Raw genomic sequence first — 17,239 nt, forward strand, 5'->3', positions numbered from 1 at the left:
TTCATGGTATGTTCTATTTTAATTGTGGTTTTCCTGATGAAGAAGTTGGTTAAACTTCGAAACGCGTTGAGAATAAACTGCATGCTGTAATCCATCATTACGTCCTGAGGATTTTTTTTAATCTAGCACTTCAGAGCAGACCACTACTCCTATTCTACAACCAATTGTTCTACATGACAAGATCTCATGACCTGAGGGTACTGCAGAAGCTGTCTGACCTTGATTCCTCAGTTGTGGGTTATAACAAACCCAAAAGGTGAGCAAACTCCCTACCTTGACTTGTTTCTCCCCTGGATAAGAACCTATTGCGCTTGATGTCTCCACTCCTATCTAAAAAATAAACCCATGGTGCTTGAGTGAACATGTCCTACAAGTGAGGAAACCACCATGTTTTCAATGGGGTAGTTGTATAACATTTATGATATATAATGACTGTGTTTCATTTTTTTCTGGGTCCAGATGTTGATCCTCCGTTTAAGAGACAGTGTAATAAAGATGGGTGAAGAATTGGAGAAGGCAGCAGACTGTGAAGCACGAGAAAAGGAGAATGCAAAGTATTATCAGATCCGCATGGAAGAGATGAAAGCTGAGATGAATGAGCTGATACAGAGAGAGATGGAAGCATGTCGGAGACGTGTGGAGCTGGTGAGTGCAATGCTTTTTACAATACTAATTATGTTAACAACCTAAAGGGGTTATCTGGCTTGGAAATCCTTATTAGGGCCTTAGGTAATAGAATTGTCATCAAATATATGTAGCATAAGTGACTTCAAAGAGCATGTCTCTTTCTGGAGGATAGCCCATATTGTCATTTAGGTAGCATACAATTTCTATAATTATGTATGCACTCTTTGGCAAAACATGGACAAAGCACCGATGCAAATCCACTTATTTCTAATGCAGTGCTAAGAAGTCCTGAAGTCCATTTTTGTACATTGTTATAATGCCCTCCTTTACTTCATTTACGGTCTTTGCCAGTCTTCATGGTAATGTGGCATTCTAGCTGTTCATTCCATTCTGCAGTACAATGAATTGTGGGAGGTCAATAAAAATTGGGATGGTAACATAAGTATTGTTTGTGCAGTAATTGCGTTTGTACCTTAAAGGGGTTGTCCAATATAAAAAATGGCCAAAGTCAGTGAATGTTATAAAATAATAAATGAGCTATACTCATCTGTTTCTTCCCATTGCTCCAGCATGGCCACGTCAGTGGTCTCCAGATAGACTGATGCTACATTATGTGTTCAGTTGAAGTATGTTTTTTTCTACCTGAAATTTTGCCAAAAAGCATTACATCAAATCCATAAAAGGAAAAATCATCTTGTATGAAATGGATTTTTAAAACCCCATTCCTATGGATTGTATAGTACTTTTTAGCAGATTTCCAATGAGTGATCTGTAACTGCAATGAGTCCTTGAAATTTACATCTGTACAGACAATATTTGTGTACAAAAAAAATATGAACAAAAGAATACAGCAGCACACTGTAAGCTCTAAGATGTATGCAAGCATGAATATATGTAATTTGGACAGCATTACTGTGCTATTTAGAAAATTATTATAAGAATGGAGGTACTTAGCGCACAAATTGGCCAATTAATAAGAGCCCATCAGCTGTGACAAGGTGTGCCTTTCTTTGATGGGACCCTAACCTAATATTTATCAAACATGTCTCTCTCAGGCTAAAATCCTACAAATTTAAAGGGCAGATAGGATCCAACACTAATTAAAAACAATTTGAGGCTGATGGGAGGAATGATCAGTCAGAAAAGGAGGCATGCTCAATCAGAAAAGGAGGCTGTCATAACCTCCAAAAGTATTCTACAAGGCTTCTTTCCCACGATGAGCTTTTGATGAGTTTTTGATGTTGCAGATTTTCTGCACCATTTCTGCACCTATTAAGTAATTTTGGCTACTTGCGTTTTTTTCATTATGTTTCAGTGCATTTTTTTACATGCCTTTTTATTGCACTTTTGACTCTGGGTTTTTTGTCTCCTGTTGGTGTGTTATATTTTAAACAAAGCTGCTTTGTTTTTGATACTTCCTGGCATTTGGATTTGACAAATCTTTATTGATACTGTCATGTGCGGATTACATGCGTCTTTCAGCGGAATCGCACTAAAATCGCAAGTGCTTTTTTAACTTGCGGATTTTCTGCATCTAATGCAAGTCTATGGGAAAAATCTGCACAAAAATCTCAGCGTACTCGAAAGAGAAATTAACATACTGCAGATTTGAAACAAGCACCGCAGGTCAGTTTATGGTTTGTAAAAAAAAAAACATGAGATTTCTATAAATCCCATCCACTTGGCTGCAACTGTAAGTTGCTGCATTTTTGATAAAGCGAAAATACACAGTGTCAAAAACTAACCAAAAAACCCATAGTGGGCACACCGCCTTAAAAAAACTGATCAGCACCTTCAAACAACAAAGTACAGGTTACATAGTTTATGTTACATAGTTTATAAGGCCGAAAAAAGACAAGCGTCCATCCAGTTCAGCCTATTTCTTGTGCACTGCAGCTATTCCGCAGCGTTGATCCAGGGGAAGGCAAAAAAAAAACATGCGGTATAGGCCAATTTACATCATTGAGGAAAAATTCACTTCCCGACACCAATCTGGCAGTCAGATTTAATCCCTGGATTAATTAACTAAGCATAAGATGTAATTTTATTGTTCTCAAGAAAGGCGTCCAGGCCTCTCTTGAACTCTTTAAGTGAGTTGGACATCACCACTTCCTCTCCCAGAGAGTTCCAGAGTCTCACGGCTCTGACCGTAAAAAATCCCCTTCTATGCTGGTGCAGGAACCTCCTTTCCTCCAGACACATAGTGTGCCCCCTCGTCTTTGTCACCATCCTTGGTATAAACAGGTCATGGGAGAGATCTCTGTACTGCCCCCTGATGTATTTATACATGTTTAGGAGGTCTCCCCTAAGCCTTCTCTTTTCCAACGTAAATAGGCCTAATTTTGACAACCTCTCTGGGTATTCTAGTCCCTCCATTCCCTTTATTACCTTAGTCGCCCTCCTTTGTACCCTCTCTAGCTCCAATATGTCTTTCCTGAGCACCGAAGCCCAGAACTGTGCACAATATTCTAAGTGCGGCCTTACCAGCGCTTTATACAGAGGAAGAGCAATGTTCTCATCATATGCCCCTATTCCTCTTCTGATGCATGCCATGACTCTATTTGCCTTCGCAGCTGCTGCCTGACACTGGGCACTCCAATTTAATTTGCTATTAACCAAGACGCCCAGGTCCTTCTCCATGTCAGATTTCCCCAACGGTTTCCCATTTAATATGTATGGGTGACTGCTGTTTTTCTTTCCCATGTGCATGACCTTACATTTATCGGCATTGAACCCCATTTGCCATTTTTTGGCCCAACTCCCCAATTTATCTAAATCCTCCTGTAGCTGTGCCCTATCCTCATCTGTATTAACTACTTTACAAAGTTTAGTATCATCTGCAAATATTGCTATTTTACTATGCAACCCTTCCACTAGATCATTAATAAATATATTAAATAATATAGGGCCCAAGACAGACCCTTGAGGCACCCCGCTAGTAACCCTGACACACCCTGAGCTTACTCCATTGATAACCACCCTCTGCTTTCTATCACTCAGCCAGCTATTTACCCACTTGCACACATTATCCCCCAGACCAAGCATTCTCATTTTATATACCAACATTTTGTGTGGCACGGTATCAAACGCTTTGGAGAAGTCAAGGTATACAACATCCACTGACTCTCCCCGCTCCAGCTGTGAGCTCACCTCCTCGTAGAAGGCGATCAGGTTTGTTTGGCAGGAGCGATCCCTCATGAATCCATGTTGATATGGAGTTAGACAGTTATTATCATTAAGATATTTTACAATAGCATCTCTAAGAAATCCTTCAAACAATTTACCCACAACAGACGTTAAGCTGACTGGTCTATAGTTCCCAGGGTCACTTTTAGACCCCTTTTTGAATAGTGAGATACACCTCTAATTAGTGAGGTGTATCTCACTAATTAGAATATCATCAAAAAGTTAATTTATTTCAGTTCTTCAATGCAAAAAGTGAAACTCATATATTATATAGAGTCATTACAAACAGAGTGATCTATTTCAAGTGTTTATTTCTATTAATGTTGATGATTATGGCTTACAGCCAATGAAAACATCTCAGTAAATTAGAATACTTTAGAACAACAGCTTGAAAAATGTTTTTAAAATCCGAAATGCCGGCCTACTGAAATGTATGTTCAGTAAATGCACTGAATACTTGGTCGGGGCTCCTTTTGCATCCATTACTGCATCAATGTGGCGTGGCATGGAGGCTATCAGCCTGTGGCACTACTGAGGTGTTATGGAAGCCCAGGTTGCTTTGATAGCAACCTTCAGCTCGTCTGCATTGTTGGGTCTTGTGTCTCTCATTTTTCTCTTGATCAGATGAGTTTGCTGGCCAATCAAGCACAGTGATACTGTTGTTTTTAAACCAGGTATTGGTACTTTTGGCAGTGTGGACAGGTGCCAAGTCCTGCTGGAGAATGAAACTTCCATCTCCAAAAAGCTTGTCGGCAGAGGGAAGCATGAAGTGCTCTAAAATTTCCAGTTGCGCTGACTTTGGTGTTGATAAAACACAGTTGACCTACACCAGCAGATGACATGGCTCCCCAAACCATCACTGATTGTGGAAACTTCACACTAGACCTCAAGCAGCTTGGATTGTGTGCCTCTCCACTCTTCCTCCAGAATCTGGGACCTTGATTTCCAAATGAAAATTGGAACTCTGGGACCTTGTGGAGTGTGTCAATGACTGCCTTCTGGACATCTGTCAAGTAAGCAGTCTTCCCCATGATTGTGGAGCCTACTGAAACAGACTAAGGGACCTTTTTAACGCTTAGGAAGCCTTTACAGGTGTTTTTTTGTTAATTATTTTAATTTACTGAGATAATGACTTTTGTGTTTTCATTGGCTGTAAGCCAAAATCATCAACATTAACAGAAATAAACACTTGAAATAGATCACTCTGTTTGTAATGACTCTATATAATATATGAGTTTCACTTTTTGTATTGAAGAACTGAAATAAATTAACTTTTTGATGATATTCTAATTTAGTGAGAAGCACCTGTAAGTGTGAACAGATGCAAGCTGCTATGATTTCTGAATGTACAAGCAAAAGAATACAGCAGCACTCTGTATGGGCTAAGATGTATGCAAACTTTGAATATACTGTATGAAATTTGGAATGCATTACTGCTATCTAGAATATTCTTATAAAAATGAAGGTACTTAGTGCACAATTTATTTTATTTATAAAAAATAGATATAAAGCATATAAAAAAAACAAACTATTTTACGTATTGGCAGTAGGAACAGCTAGTCGTTCTGGTGATTAGGGTTATTAGAGTGTAGCTGTATTGGATAGTACAGAAAACTGCAGGTCATTTTGTACAGAAATAAATATATTAGTTTGTTTCCCTGTGGGTCAGAATCTAATAGAATCTAATTTTAAAAGGCTGGGAAACTGCGCACCATTCAGCATTTGTAGTGTTAAATGTCGGCATGATTGCATCAAAGTTGCTGTTTGCATTTCCTCCAGTGAGAGCTGTGACCTTAACTCAAACTGACTAATTTTTATTACCTCGATTTGGAACACTATTCCTTGTAATAACTGATTGCTGTCAGGCCAGCGTATTAAACACTGGATGCTGGTATTAGCTCATAAACCAAATCTCCTGGGTTAGCACACATTTTCGAAAGTGGAAATTGTTCTTATTCGGTCCGTCAGATGTCAATGGCTACACAATGTCAGGGAGGGGTGGGGGCTCGAGCTGAGGGTGTTTTGCATTAATATGGTTGATAGATGGTACGTTATGCTCCGTATTGCATTTGTCAGTGGAAATATTATGCAGCATGCAGGTACATCTTTTGATGTGACATGTAAGGAGAGAATATTTATTTCCTTGTGGGTGTTTTTATTTCCATTGTTCGGGGAAATTGCCTTCTCAAACTGCTTAATTTGCGTCCTATGAAGCGATAAACTAAGGCAGTCAAATACATCTTTCACTGCTGCAAAGAAGTACGACAGCTATTTATTTTGTGATATGGAAGCACTATGTGTCAGGAATTTAGCTGAATGGCGACCAAGTGACAACGGTCATTTTACATTTACCAAAAACACAACAAACCGAAATGCGAATCCTTGGAATGTACACTTGCCATTTTATAGTTGTGACACAAAAGAAGAAAGGGCAACTTGTTTTCTGACTTTTATATTCTCAGCATGACCAAATACTGTGCTTATACCTAATGGTGACATGGAATATCTGGTTCACAAAACTCATTTTCAAATTCCCTATTAGAGTAATATATGTTAGCAAAGGAATTCTTTATTTGTAACCTCAATCAAATATCTAAAGCAGAGAGTTACTACAAAGAACATTTATTTCACTGGAAGATCCGAAAAATCCATATATTCTGCAGGTATTCCATTGATTTCAGTAGGCATGGTGCAATGCCTAATTTAACCTGTAGTGGCACTATAGGAAAGTGAAACAGTTATTGCTAGGTTCTAGTGATGAGCGAACGTGCTTGGATAAGGGGTTATCCGAGTATGCTTGGGTGCTACAGTGGTGGCCAAAAGTATTGGCACCCCTGCAATTCTGTCAGATAATACTCAGTTTCTTCCTGAAAATGATTGCAATCACAAATTCTTTGGTCTTATTATCTTCATTTAATTTGCCTGCAAGGAAAAAACACAAAAGAGAATGAAGCAAAAATCAAATCATTGATCATCTCACACAAAACTCCAAAAATGGGCCAGACAAAAGTATTGGCACCCTCAGCCTAATACTTGGTTGCACAACCTTTAGCCAAAATAACTGCAAACAACCGCTTCCGGTAACCGTCAATGAGTTTCTTACAATGCTCTGCTGGAATTGTAGACCATTCTTCTTTGGCAAACTGCTCCAGGTCCCTGATATTTGAAGGGTGCCTTCTCCAAACTGCCATTTTGAGATCTCTCCACAGGTGTTCTATGGGATTCAGGTCTGGACTCATTGCTGGCCACCTTAGAAGTCTCCAGTGCTTTTGGAAGTGTGTTTTGGGTCATTGTCCTGCTGGAAGACCCATGACCTCTGAGGGAGACCCAGCTTTCTCACACTGGGCCCTACATTTTGCTGCAAAATTTGTTGGTAGTCTTCAGACTTCATAATGCCATGCACACGGTCAAGCAGTCCAGTGCCAGAGGCAGCAAAGCAACCCCAAAACATCAGGGAACCTCCGCCATGTTTGACTGTAGGGACGGTGTTCTTTTCTTTGAATGCCTCTTTTTTTTCCTGTACACTCTATGTTGATGCTTTTTCCCAAAAAGCTCTACTTTTGTCTCATCTGACCAGAGAACATTCTTGCAAAACGTTTTAGGCTTTCTCAGGTATGTTTTGGCAAACTCCAGCCTGGCTTTTTTATGTCTCGGGGTAAGAAGTGGGGTCTTCCTGGGTATCCTACCCTACAGTCCCTTTTCATTCAGACGCCAACGGATAGCACGGGTTGACACTGTTGTACCCTCGGACTGCAGGGCAGCTTGAGCTTGTTTGGATGTTAGTCGAGGTTCTTTATCCACCATCCGCACAATCTTGCGTTGAAATCTCTTGTCAATTTTTCTTTTCCGTCCACATCTAGAGAGGTTAGCCACAGTGCCATGGGCTTTAAACTTCTTGATGACACTGCACACGGAAGACACAGGAACATTCAGGTCTTTGGAGATGGACTTGTAGCCTTGAGATTGCTCATGCTTCCTCACAATTTGGTTTCTCAAGTCCTCAGACAGTTCTTTGGTCTTCTTTCTTTTCTCCATGCTCAATGTGGTACACACAAGGACACAGGACAGAGGTTGAGTCAACTTTAATCCATGTTAACTGGCTGCAAGTGTGATTTAGTTATTGCCAACACCTGTTAGGTGCCACAGGTAAGTTACAGGTGCTGTTAATTACACGAATTAGAGAAGCATCACATGATTTTTCAAACAGTGCCAATACTTTTGTCCACCCCCTTTTTAAAGTTTGGTGTGGAATTATATCCAATTTGGCTTTAGGACAATTCTTTTTGTGTTTTTTCATTAAAGACAAATTAAATGAAGCTAATAATACCAAAGAATTTGTGATTGCAATCATTTTCAAGAAGAAACTGAGTATTATCTGACAGAATTGCAGGGGTGCCAATACTTTTGGCCACCACTGTAATTGAATATCTTTGGCGTGCTCGAAAAATAGGTTTGAGTCGCTGCAGCTTCATGCCTCACGACTGTTAGACAGCCGCATCACATGCATGGACTGACCAACAAACAAGCAATCCCTGCATTTGTTGCGGCTGTCGAACAGCCACGAGACATGCAGCTGCAGTGTCTCAAAACTATTTTTTGAGCACGCCGAAGATACTCGGTTAGCACCCAAGCCTACTTGGATAACCCCTTACCAGAGCACGTTCGCTCATCACTATTAGGTTCCTTTACAGATTATAGCGAAGACTACCAATAGGACACCATGTAATTAACTTTTGCTTAAAGGGAACCTGTCACATGATTCATGTTGCCCAAACTACAGGCATCATGAATCAGAGCTTGGCTGCACAATTTCAGCCAGAAATACCTTTCTCTGAAATGCTTCAGTCCAAAAAAATATAGTTAAAAGATCTGTTCATAGTCCATAGCCAGAGAGGAGACAGGTCCAGCACTGTCCCCGGCTGAAATCTCCCAGCGTCACTCCAGGTGGTTGACAGGTCTCGCGCTATGGGATTAACCTGGTAATCACCTCTAACAGTGCTGAGAGCAGCCGTCCAGGGGGGAAACAGACTAGTCTCCTTTCCGGTTATGGTTCCTGGCTGGAGCGCTTCAGGGGAAAATATATTTGGCGGAAATGGTGCCGTCAGGCTCTGATTCATGCTGCACATGGTTGAGGCACCATGAATTGCATGACTGCTTCCCTTTAAGAAGAAGGAGCAGTAGGTAAGGTTTCTGTTCCAGAAAGTTGCCTCCCAGGCCAGTCAATTGCCTTCTGAGATGAGAGATTTGAAGATGAGGTTGTCATGATCTAGTTTACTTTATCCACGGTCAACATAAACTCTTCATAACAAATATATAATTTTTCAGTCCAATATTTAAAAATACTATTGTACTTTAACAGTTTAAGTATTATGCATTTTATTATTTTACATTTTTGCAAAGTGCAATACATTACAGTTTATTTATAGGAAGCATTTCCATATGATCTCTGCAAATAGTTTGTAGGTGACTGAACATGTGGACTCTTGACGGGAAGACATACAGTTGTGGGAGGTGTAGTGCTCTCTGAGGTGCCATATTTTTCCTGCAGTTTATTTATAGGCTGCCTCTTGGATATTCTGTGCAGCTCATAATTTTGTCCTGTGCTGCATGTTTTATCTCCTCTCAGTTGGAGACTGAGGCAACCGATCAACTTGAGACTTGGCCCTGAAGCGCACAAACAAGTTATGTTTCACAGTCCACTGGTTTTTGCTGCAGCTCATGTCCTATAGTCTGCTAATATAATCCAAATATTTTATTTGACCCCTTGAGCAATTAGATTAGCTGTCTTTGAGGTGCTATATTTTTGACTTTGTACTAAATTATATGACTAAGCTTATTTTATTCCAGAAATACCATTACCATTTTTCTTTAACTTTGCCAAATATTGTCCAAAGGCATCTCACAAACCTGTGTTGCTTTGTGACAGGAAAGCTGTAATTTTTTATATGCAAACACATTCAACAGTACCCTGAAATAATGAACACATGAATTCTACCATTACTACACAAGAGAAAAAATGAGTGGTACTTATTCTACAGTGTGTAATATAATGTCACCTGTTCATTGGTAGATGGCCTTTACACACTTTGTGGACCAAGTACCTACACAAAATGTGCATAAAGTATCTCACTTTTTTTTACATGTGTATTAATAGTGTTAGTAATTAATTGCAGATTGCTGTTGCATAGTGTTTGTATTCACATATTGGTATGACCGCAATAATGCACTTGCACGTGTGCATTAATTGAAAGGGGTGGTCTGGCACCTAAAACATCCTTCCTAAATATATATCCTTACTAGTGTTGAGCCACCCCCGTAGTGTTCGGGTTCGGTTCGGTTCGTCGAACACCGGGATGTTCGAGGAACTGTTCGTCGAACTGTTCGTCGAACACCTTAGAACACCGTCGAACACCGTTAAAACCAATGGCAGGCAAACAAAAACACATAGAAACACATAGAAAACACCTTCAAAGGTGTCCAAAAGCTGACAAACTGCTCAGAAGACGCTTTCTTTAAAAAAGCCGGCCGGCAATTCAGCAGCGGCATACACCGGTACCCGACAATTTAGACAAGAAGGAATAGAGCCTCACACATAGATTAGATAGATAGAAACATGTCAGTCACATATATATGAAGTACAGTGACAGTGTTGCTTACTGTACTTGTCATTTAGTGTAAAGGATTTATTAAAAAATATAATAGTGTTTTCATGCACTGTCTCTTTAAAAAAGCCGGCCGGCAATTCAGCATCTGTACCCGACAATTTATAACAGACAGAATAGAGCTTCACACATAGATTAGATAGATAGAAACATGTCAGTCACATATATATGAAGTACAGTGACAATGTTGCTTACTGTACTTGTCATTTAGTGTAAAGGATTTATTAAAAAAAATAATAGTGTTTTCATGCACCGTCTCTTTAAAAAAGCCGGCCGGCAATTCAGCAGCGGTACCCGACAATTTATAACACACAGAATAGAGCTTCACACATAGATTAGATAGATAGAAACATGTCAGTCACATATATATGAAGTACAGTGATAGTGTTGGTTACTGTACTTGTCATTTAGTATTAAAATAAAGGATTTATTATTAAAAAAAATTGGCGTGGGGTTCCCCTTAATTTTAGTCTCTAGCGGAGGTTAAGCAGACAGCTGGGGCAGATGTTTGAAGCCTGGGAAGGGGGTAATACCCACGGAGCTTCCCAGGCTACTAATATGAGCCCCCAGCTGAATACATAGCCTTTACTAGCTATTAAAATGGGGGACCCCCCCAAAAAAATGACGTGGGGTCCCCCCTAATTTAATAGCTAGCAAAGGCTAGGCAGACAGCTGGGGGCTGATATTAATAGCCCAGGAAGGGTGCCATGAATATTGGCCCCCTCCCAGGCTAGAAACACCAGCCGTCAGCCGCCCCAGAAATGGCGCATTCATAGGATGCGCCAATTCTGGCACTTAGCCTCGCTCTTCCACGCTGCCCTGTAGCGGTGGCAGGGGGTAATAGGGCTGGGGTTGATGTCAGCTTATAATGCCAGCTGACATCAAGCCCAGGTTAGTAATGGAGAGGCGTCTATAAGACACCCCCATTACTAACCCCATAGTCAAAGTTAAAAGAAAACACAAACACCCAGAATAAAGTCCTTTAATTGAAATAAAGACACAATCCTTTATTGTTCTAAATTAAACCATACTTACCGTCACGCCCATTCCAGCTGAAGCCAACGATCTCCTGAAATAAAAGAAAAATAATAAAGCAACATCATCCTTACCTTTCCATGGTTCCCACGACAGCTTCAGCTCTGCTACATCGAGATGACAGGCTGGACCGCAGCAGAACGCTGCCATCCAGCCTGTCATCCCGCGGACACTGAGAAGCGCAGGCATGCTTGCGCTCTGCAGTGTCTGGCTGTGACGGCATAAAGATGAGACGAGTTCATGTCCAATGAACTCGGCGCACCTCATGCACGTCACTGACAGCGTGGGAAAATTCTCACGCTGAAGCGCTGAGTGCAGGAGAATTCTCCCACGCTGTCAGTGACGTGCATAAGGTGAGCTCATGTCCAATGAACTCAGCTCACCTCCTGCACGTCACTGACAGCGTGGGAGAATTCTCCTGCACTCAGCGCTTCAGCGTGAGAATTCTCCCACGCTGAAGCGCTGAGTGCAGGAGAATTTTCCCACGCTGTCAGTGACGTGCATGAGGTGAGCTGAGTTCATTGGACATGAACTCGGCTCATCTGGATGCCGTCACAGCGAGACACTGAGGAGCGCAAGCATGCCTGCTCTTCTCAGTGTCTGCGGCATGACAGGCTGGATGGCAGCGTTCTGCTGCGGTCCAGCCTGTCATCTCGATGTAGCAGAGCTGAAGCTGTCGTGGGAACCATGGAAAGGTAAGGATGAGGTTGGTTTATTATTTTTCTTTTATTGCAGGAGATCGTTGGCTTCAGCTGGAATGGGCGTGATGGTAAGTATAGTTTAATTTAGAACAATAAAGAATTGTGTGTTTATTTCAATTAAAGGACTTTATTCTGGGTGTTGTGTTTTTTTTAAATACTTTACTAGAAATTCATGGCGGTCATGTCTAATACTGGCGTGACCCCATGAATTTTGGGCTTAGGGCCAGCTGATAATGCTAAGCTGGCAATAACCCCTTTATTACCCAGTGAGCCACCGCATCAGGGCCCTGGATGAGTTGGGTACAGCGCCAGAAGATGGCGCTTCTATGAACGCGCCATTTTCCGCTGTGGCTGCGGACTGCAATTTGCAGCGGGGGTGGCCCAGAAAGCTTGGGCCTCCCTGCGCTGCGGATTCCAGCCCCCAGCTGCATAGTTGTACCTGGCTGGACACAAAAACAGGGCGAAGCCCCACGTCAATTTTCTTTAAATTATTTCATGAAATAATTAAGAAAAAAAGGGCTTCCCTATATTGTTGTGTCCGGCCAGGTACAAATAGGCAGCTGGTGGTTGGGGGCAGCCCGTTCCTGCCTGCTGCACCTGACTAGACACAAATATAGTGCGAAGCCCCACATCAATTTTTTTTTAATTATTTCATGAATTTCATGAAATAATTAAAAAAAATTGAAGTGGGGCTTCGCACTATATTTGTGTCCAGCCAGGTACAGCAGGCAGGAACGGGCTGCCCCCAACCACCAGCTGACTATTTGTACCTGGCCGGACACAACAATATAGGGAAGGCCTTTTTTTCTTAATTATTTCATGAATTTCATGAAATAATTAAAAAAAAAATACGTGGGGCTTCGCCCTATTTTTGTGTCCAGCCAGGTACAACTAGGCAGCTGGGGGCTGGAATCTGCAGCGCAGGGAGGCCCAAGCTTTCTGGGCCCCCCCCGCTGCAAATTGCAGTCCGCAGCCACCCCGGAAAATGGCGCGTTCATAGAAGCGCCATCTTCTGGCGCTGTACCCAACTCATCCAGGGCCCTGGTGCGGTGGCTCACTGGGTAATAAAGGGGTTAGGGCCAGCTTGGTATTATCAGCTGGCCCCAAGCCCAAAATTCATGGGGTCACGCCAGTATTAGACATGACCGCCATGAATTTCTAGTAAAGTATTTAAAAAAAACACAACACCCAGAATAAAGTCCTTTAATTGAAATAAACACACAATTCTTTATTGTTCTAAATTAAACTATACTTACCATCACGCCCATTCCAGCTGAAGCCAACGATCTCCTGCAATAAAAGAAAAATAATAAACCAACCTCATCCTTACCTTTCCATGGTTCCCACGACAGCTTCAGCTCTGCTACATCGAGATGACAGGCTGGACCGCAGCAGAACGCTGCCATCCAGCCTGTCATGCCGCAGACACTGAGAAGAGCAGGCATGCTTGCGCTCCTCAGTGTCTCGCTGTGACGGCATCCAGATGAGCCGAGTTCATGTCCAATGAACTCAGCTCACCTCATGCACGTCACTGACAGCGTGGGAAAATTCTCACGCTGAAGTGCTGAGTGCAGGAGAATTCTCCCACGCTGTCAGTGACGTGCATGAGGTGAGCTCATGTCCAATGAACTCAGCTCACCTCATGCACCTCACTGACAGCGTGGGAAAATTCTCCTGCACTCAGCGCTTCAGCGTGAGAATTCTCCCACGCTGTCAGTGACGTGCATAAGGTGAGCCGAGTTCATTGGACATGACCTCGGCTCATCTTTATGCCGTCACAGAGAGACAATGTGGAGCGCAAGCAAGCCTGCTCTTCTCAGTGTCTGCGGGATGACAGGCTGGATGGCGGCGTTCTGCTGCGGTCCAGCCTGTCATCTCGATGTAGCAGAGCTGAAGCTGTCGTGGGAACCATGGAAAGGTAAGGATGAGGTTGCTTTATTATTTTATTTTTATTACAGGAGATCGTTGGCTTCAGCTGGAATGGGCGTGATGGTAAGTATGGTTTAATTTAGAACAATAAAGAATTGTGTCTTTATTTCAATTAAAGGACTTTATTCTGGGTGTTTGTGTTTTTTTTAACTTTGACTATGGGGTTAGTAATGGGGGTGTCTTATAGACGCCTCTCCATTACTAACCTGGGCTTGATGTCAGCTGGCATTATAAGCTGACATCAACCCCAGCCCTATTACCCCCTGCCACCGCACCAGGGCAGCGTGGAAGAGCGAGGCTAAGTGCCAGAATTGGCGCATCCTATGAATGCGCCATTTCTGGGGCGGCTGACGGCTGGTGTTTCTAGCCTGGGAGGGGGCCAATATTCATGGCTCCCTTCCTGGGCTATTAATATCAGCCCCCAGCTGTCTGCCTAGCCTTTGCTAGCTATTAAATTAGGGGGGACCCCACGTCATTTTTTTGGGGGGGTCCCCCATTTTAATAGCTAGTAAAGGCTATGTATTCAGCTGGGGGCTGATATTAGTAGCCTGGGAAGCTCCGTGGGTATTACCCCCTTCCCAGGCTTCAAACATCTGCCCCAGCTGTCTGCTTAACCTCCGCTAGAGCCTAAAATTAAGGGGAACCCCACGCCAATTTTTTTAATAATAAATCCTTTATTTTAATACTAAATGACAAGTACAGTAACCAACACTATCACTGTACTTCATATATATGTGACTGACATGTTTCTATCTATCTAATCTATGTGTGAAGCTCTATTCTGTCTGTTATAAATTGTCGGGTACAGATGCTGAATTGCCGGCCGGCTTTCTTAAAGAGACGATGCATGAAAACACTATTATTTTTTTTAATAAATCCTTTACACTAAATGACAAGTACAGTAAGCAACACTGTCACTGTACTTCATATATATGTGACTGACATGTTTCTATCTATCTAATCTATGTGTGATTCTCTATTCCTTCTATTCTAAATTGTCGGGTACCGCTGCTGAATTGCCGGCCGGCTTTTTTAAAGAGACGGTGCATGAAAACACTATTATTTTTTTTGATAAATCCTTTACGCTAAATGACAAGTACAGTAAGCAGCACTTTCACTGTACTTCGTATATATGTGGCTGACATGTTTATATCTATCTAATCTATGTGTGAAGCTCTATTCTTTCGGTTCTAAATTGTCGGGTACCGGTGTATGCCGCTGCTGAATTGCCGGCTTTTCATGTTTCACTGTTGGCACTGTTCCCATCGATTTGGGCAATCACTGTAATGCCACAACCACCATGGCTGTGGCATTACAGTGAGTGGCAGACAATCCCTGCATGATTGGTGCTCTAAATAGCACCAGACATGCAGGACACGCTTTTGGTGCACGAACAGTTATCGAACATAACCTCGAACAGCCGAATTTTTTGCAAATCGTTCGGGTTCGTCGAACAACTCGAACACCGCCCAAAACAGCTCGAATTTGAGATTGGCGAACAGTTCTAGTCGAACACCGCTCATCTCTAATCCTTACCCCCTAACCACTTTTGTAATTAGCTTTACTATAAAATACCTTATACTTGTCCCTAATGTCTAGCTAATCCATTAATTTTTTCAAAAATTGTACTTGTGATGTTTCGTTTGAAAGGAGTCTCAAACGTGACGTCACAGGAGTCGGGGCTGCACTCACTTCTCTGCATCGTTTATCGCCTCTTCTGGAACAGGAGGTTATCAGGGAAATGTGAGCACAGCGCCGGCACTTTGCTTCTATCTCCCCTGCTGCCATAGCTTTTGTGAAAGAAGATGTCTCAGGGGGCGGACATAGAAGCAGTAAATGACAACAGTGGTGTCCCACAGTTTCTTTCACCTCCCTGACATGAATCATTATCAGGAGGCGGAGATAGAAGCAGTGAGTGACACCATCGCCGCCTCTTGATGACGATTCATTTGAGGGTGGTTCTAGAAGTTGAATGACACTCATGTGTCATTCACTGGTTCTACAGTGGCTTGTGAAAGTATTCACTCCTCCCCCCCTCCTTGGCATTTTTCATTGTTTAGTACCTCAGAACCTGGAATTTCACAGTGTTTTTTTTTGAGGGTTTGCATCAGTTCATGTAAATAACATCTCTACAACTGTGAACATTTGGTTTTATTTTTATGGTGAAGCAAACAACAAATAACACAAAATAACTGAAAGCTTCAGTGTGCATAACTGTTCATCTCCTTAAAGTCAGTATTTTGTAAAACCTCCTTTTGCGGCAATTACAGCTACAAGTGACTTTGGTTAAGTCTCTATGAGCTTTTCACATCTTGCCACTGGGATATTTGCCCATTTCTCAAGGCAATACTGCTCGAGCTCCTTCAAGTTAGATGGTTTGCTCTGGCAAACAGCAATCTTCAAGTCTGAGCACAGATTCTCAATTGGACTAAGGTCTGGCCTTTGACTAGGCCCCTCCAAAACATTTACACATTTCTCCTTAAACCACTGGAGTGTTGCTTTAGCAGTATGCTATGGGTCATTGTCTTGTTGGAAGATGAACCTCCGTCCCAGTCTCAAATCACTGACAGATTGAAACTGGTTTTGCTCAAGAATATCCCTGTATTTCGCACCATTCATCTTCCCCTTGTCTCAGACCATTTTCCCTGTCCCTGCATTCCGAAAACCACCCCACTGCGTGATGCTGCCACCACCATATTTCACTATGGGGATGGTGTTCTTGGGGTGATGAGCTGTGTTGGTTTGGCGGCAGGCATAGCATTTACCTTGGTGGCCAAAAAGTAAAATTTTGGTCTCATCTCACCACAGCACCTTCCTCCATACATTTGGAGATACTTCCACATGTCTTTTGGCAAACTCAAAATGAGCCTTACAATTTTTGTGTATAAGTAAAGGCTTTTTTTTGTCCACTCTTCCATAAAGGCCACCTCTATGGAGTGTACGGCTTATTGTGATTGTATGGACAGGTACTTCAGTCTCTGCTTGGGACCTCTGCAGCTCCTTCAGGGTTACCTTTGGTCTTTGTGCTGCCTCTCTGATGTCCTCCTTGCCCGGGCTGAGAGTTTTGGTGGGTGGCCCTCTCTTGGCAGGTTTGTTGTG

General features: G+C 42.3%; 1 protein-coding gene across 3 annotated transcripts in view; it reads left to right on the forward strand.

The window, feature by feature from the left end:
* The window catches only part of MYO18B (myosin XVIIIB), a 1,187,635-nt gene that overhangs the window by 896,828 nt on the left and 273,568 nt on the right, over window positions 1-17,239 (forward strand). For all 3 annotated transcript variants that reach the window (XM_073672938.1, XM_073672946.1, XM_073672953.1), the window contains one exon: window positions 460-645. In XM_073672938.1, coding sequence (XP_073529039.1) covers window positions 460-645 — 186 coding nt within the window. The remainder of the gene's footprint in view (window positions 1-459; window positions 646-17,239) is intronic.

Source organism: Phyllobates terribilis, unplaced genomic scaffold (assembly GCF_046119375.1).
Source record: "Phyllobates terribilis strain yellow unplaced genomic scaffold, ASM4611937v1 Scaffold_1__5_contigs__length_1240528914, whole genome shotgun sequence".
NCBI classification, from domain to species: domain Eukaryota; kingdom Metazoa; phylum Chordata; class Amphibia; order Anura; family Dendrobatidae; genus Phyllobates; species Phyllobates terribilis.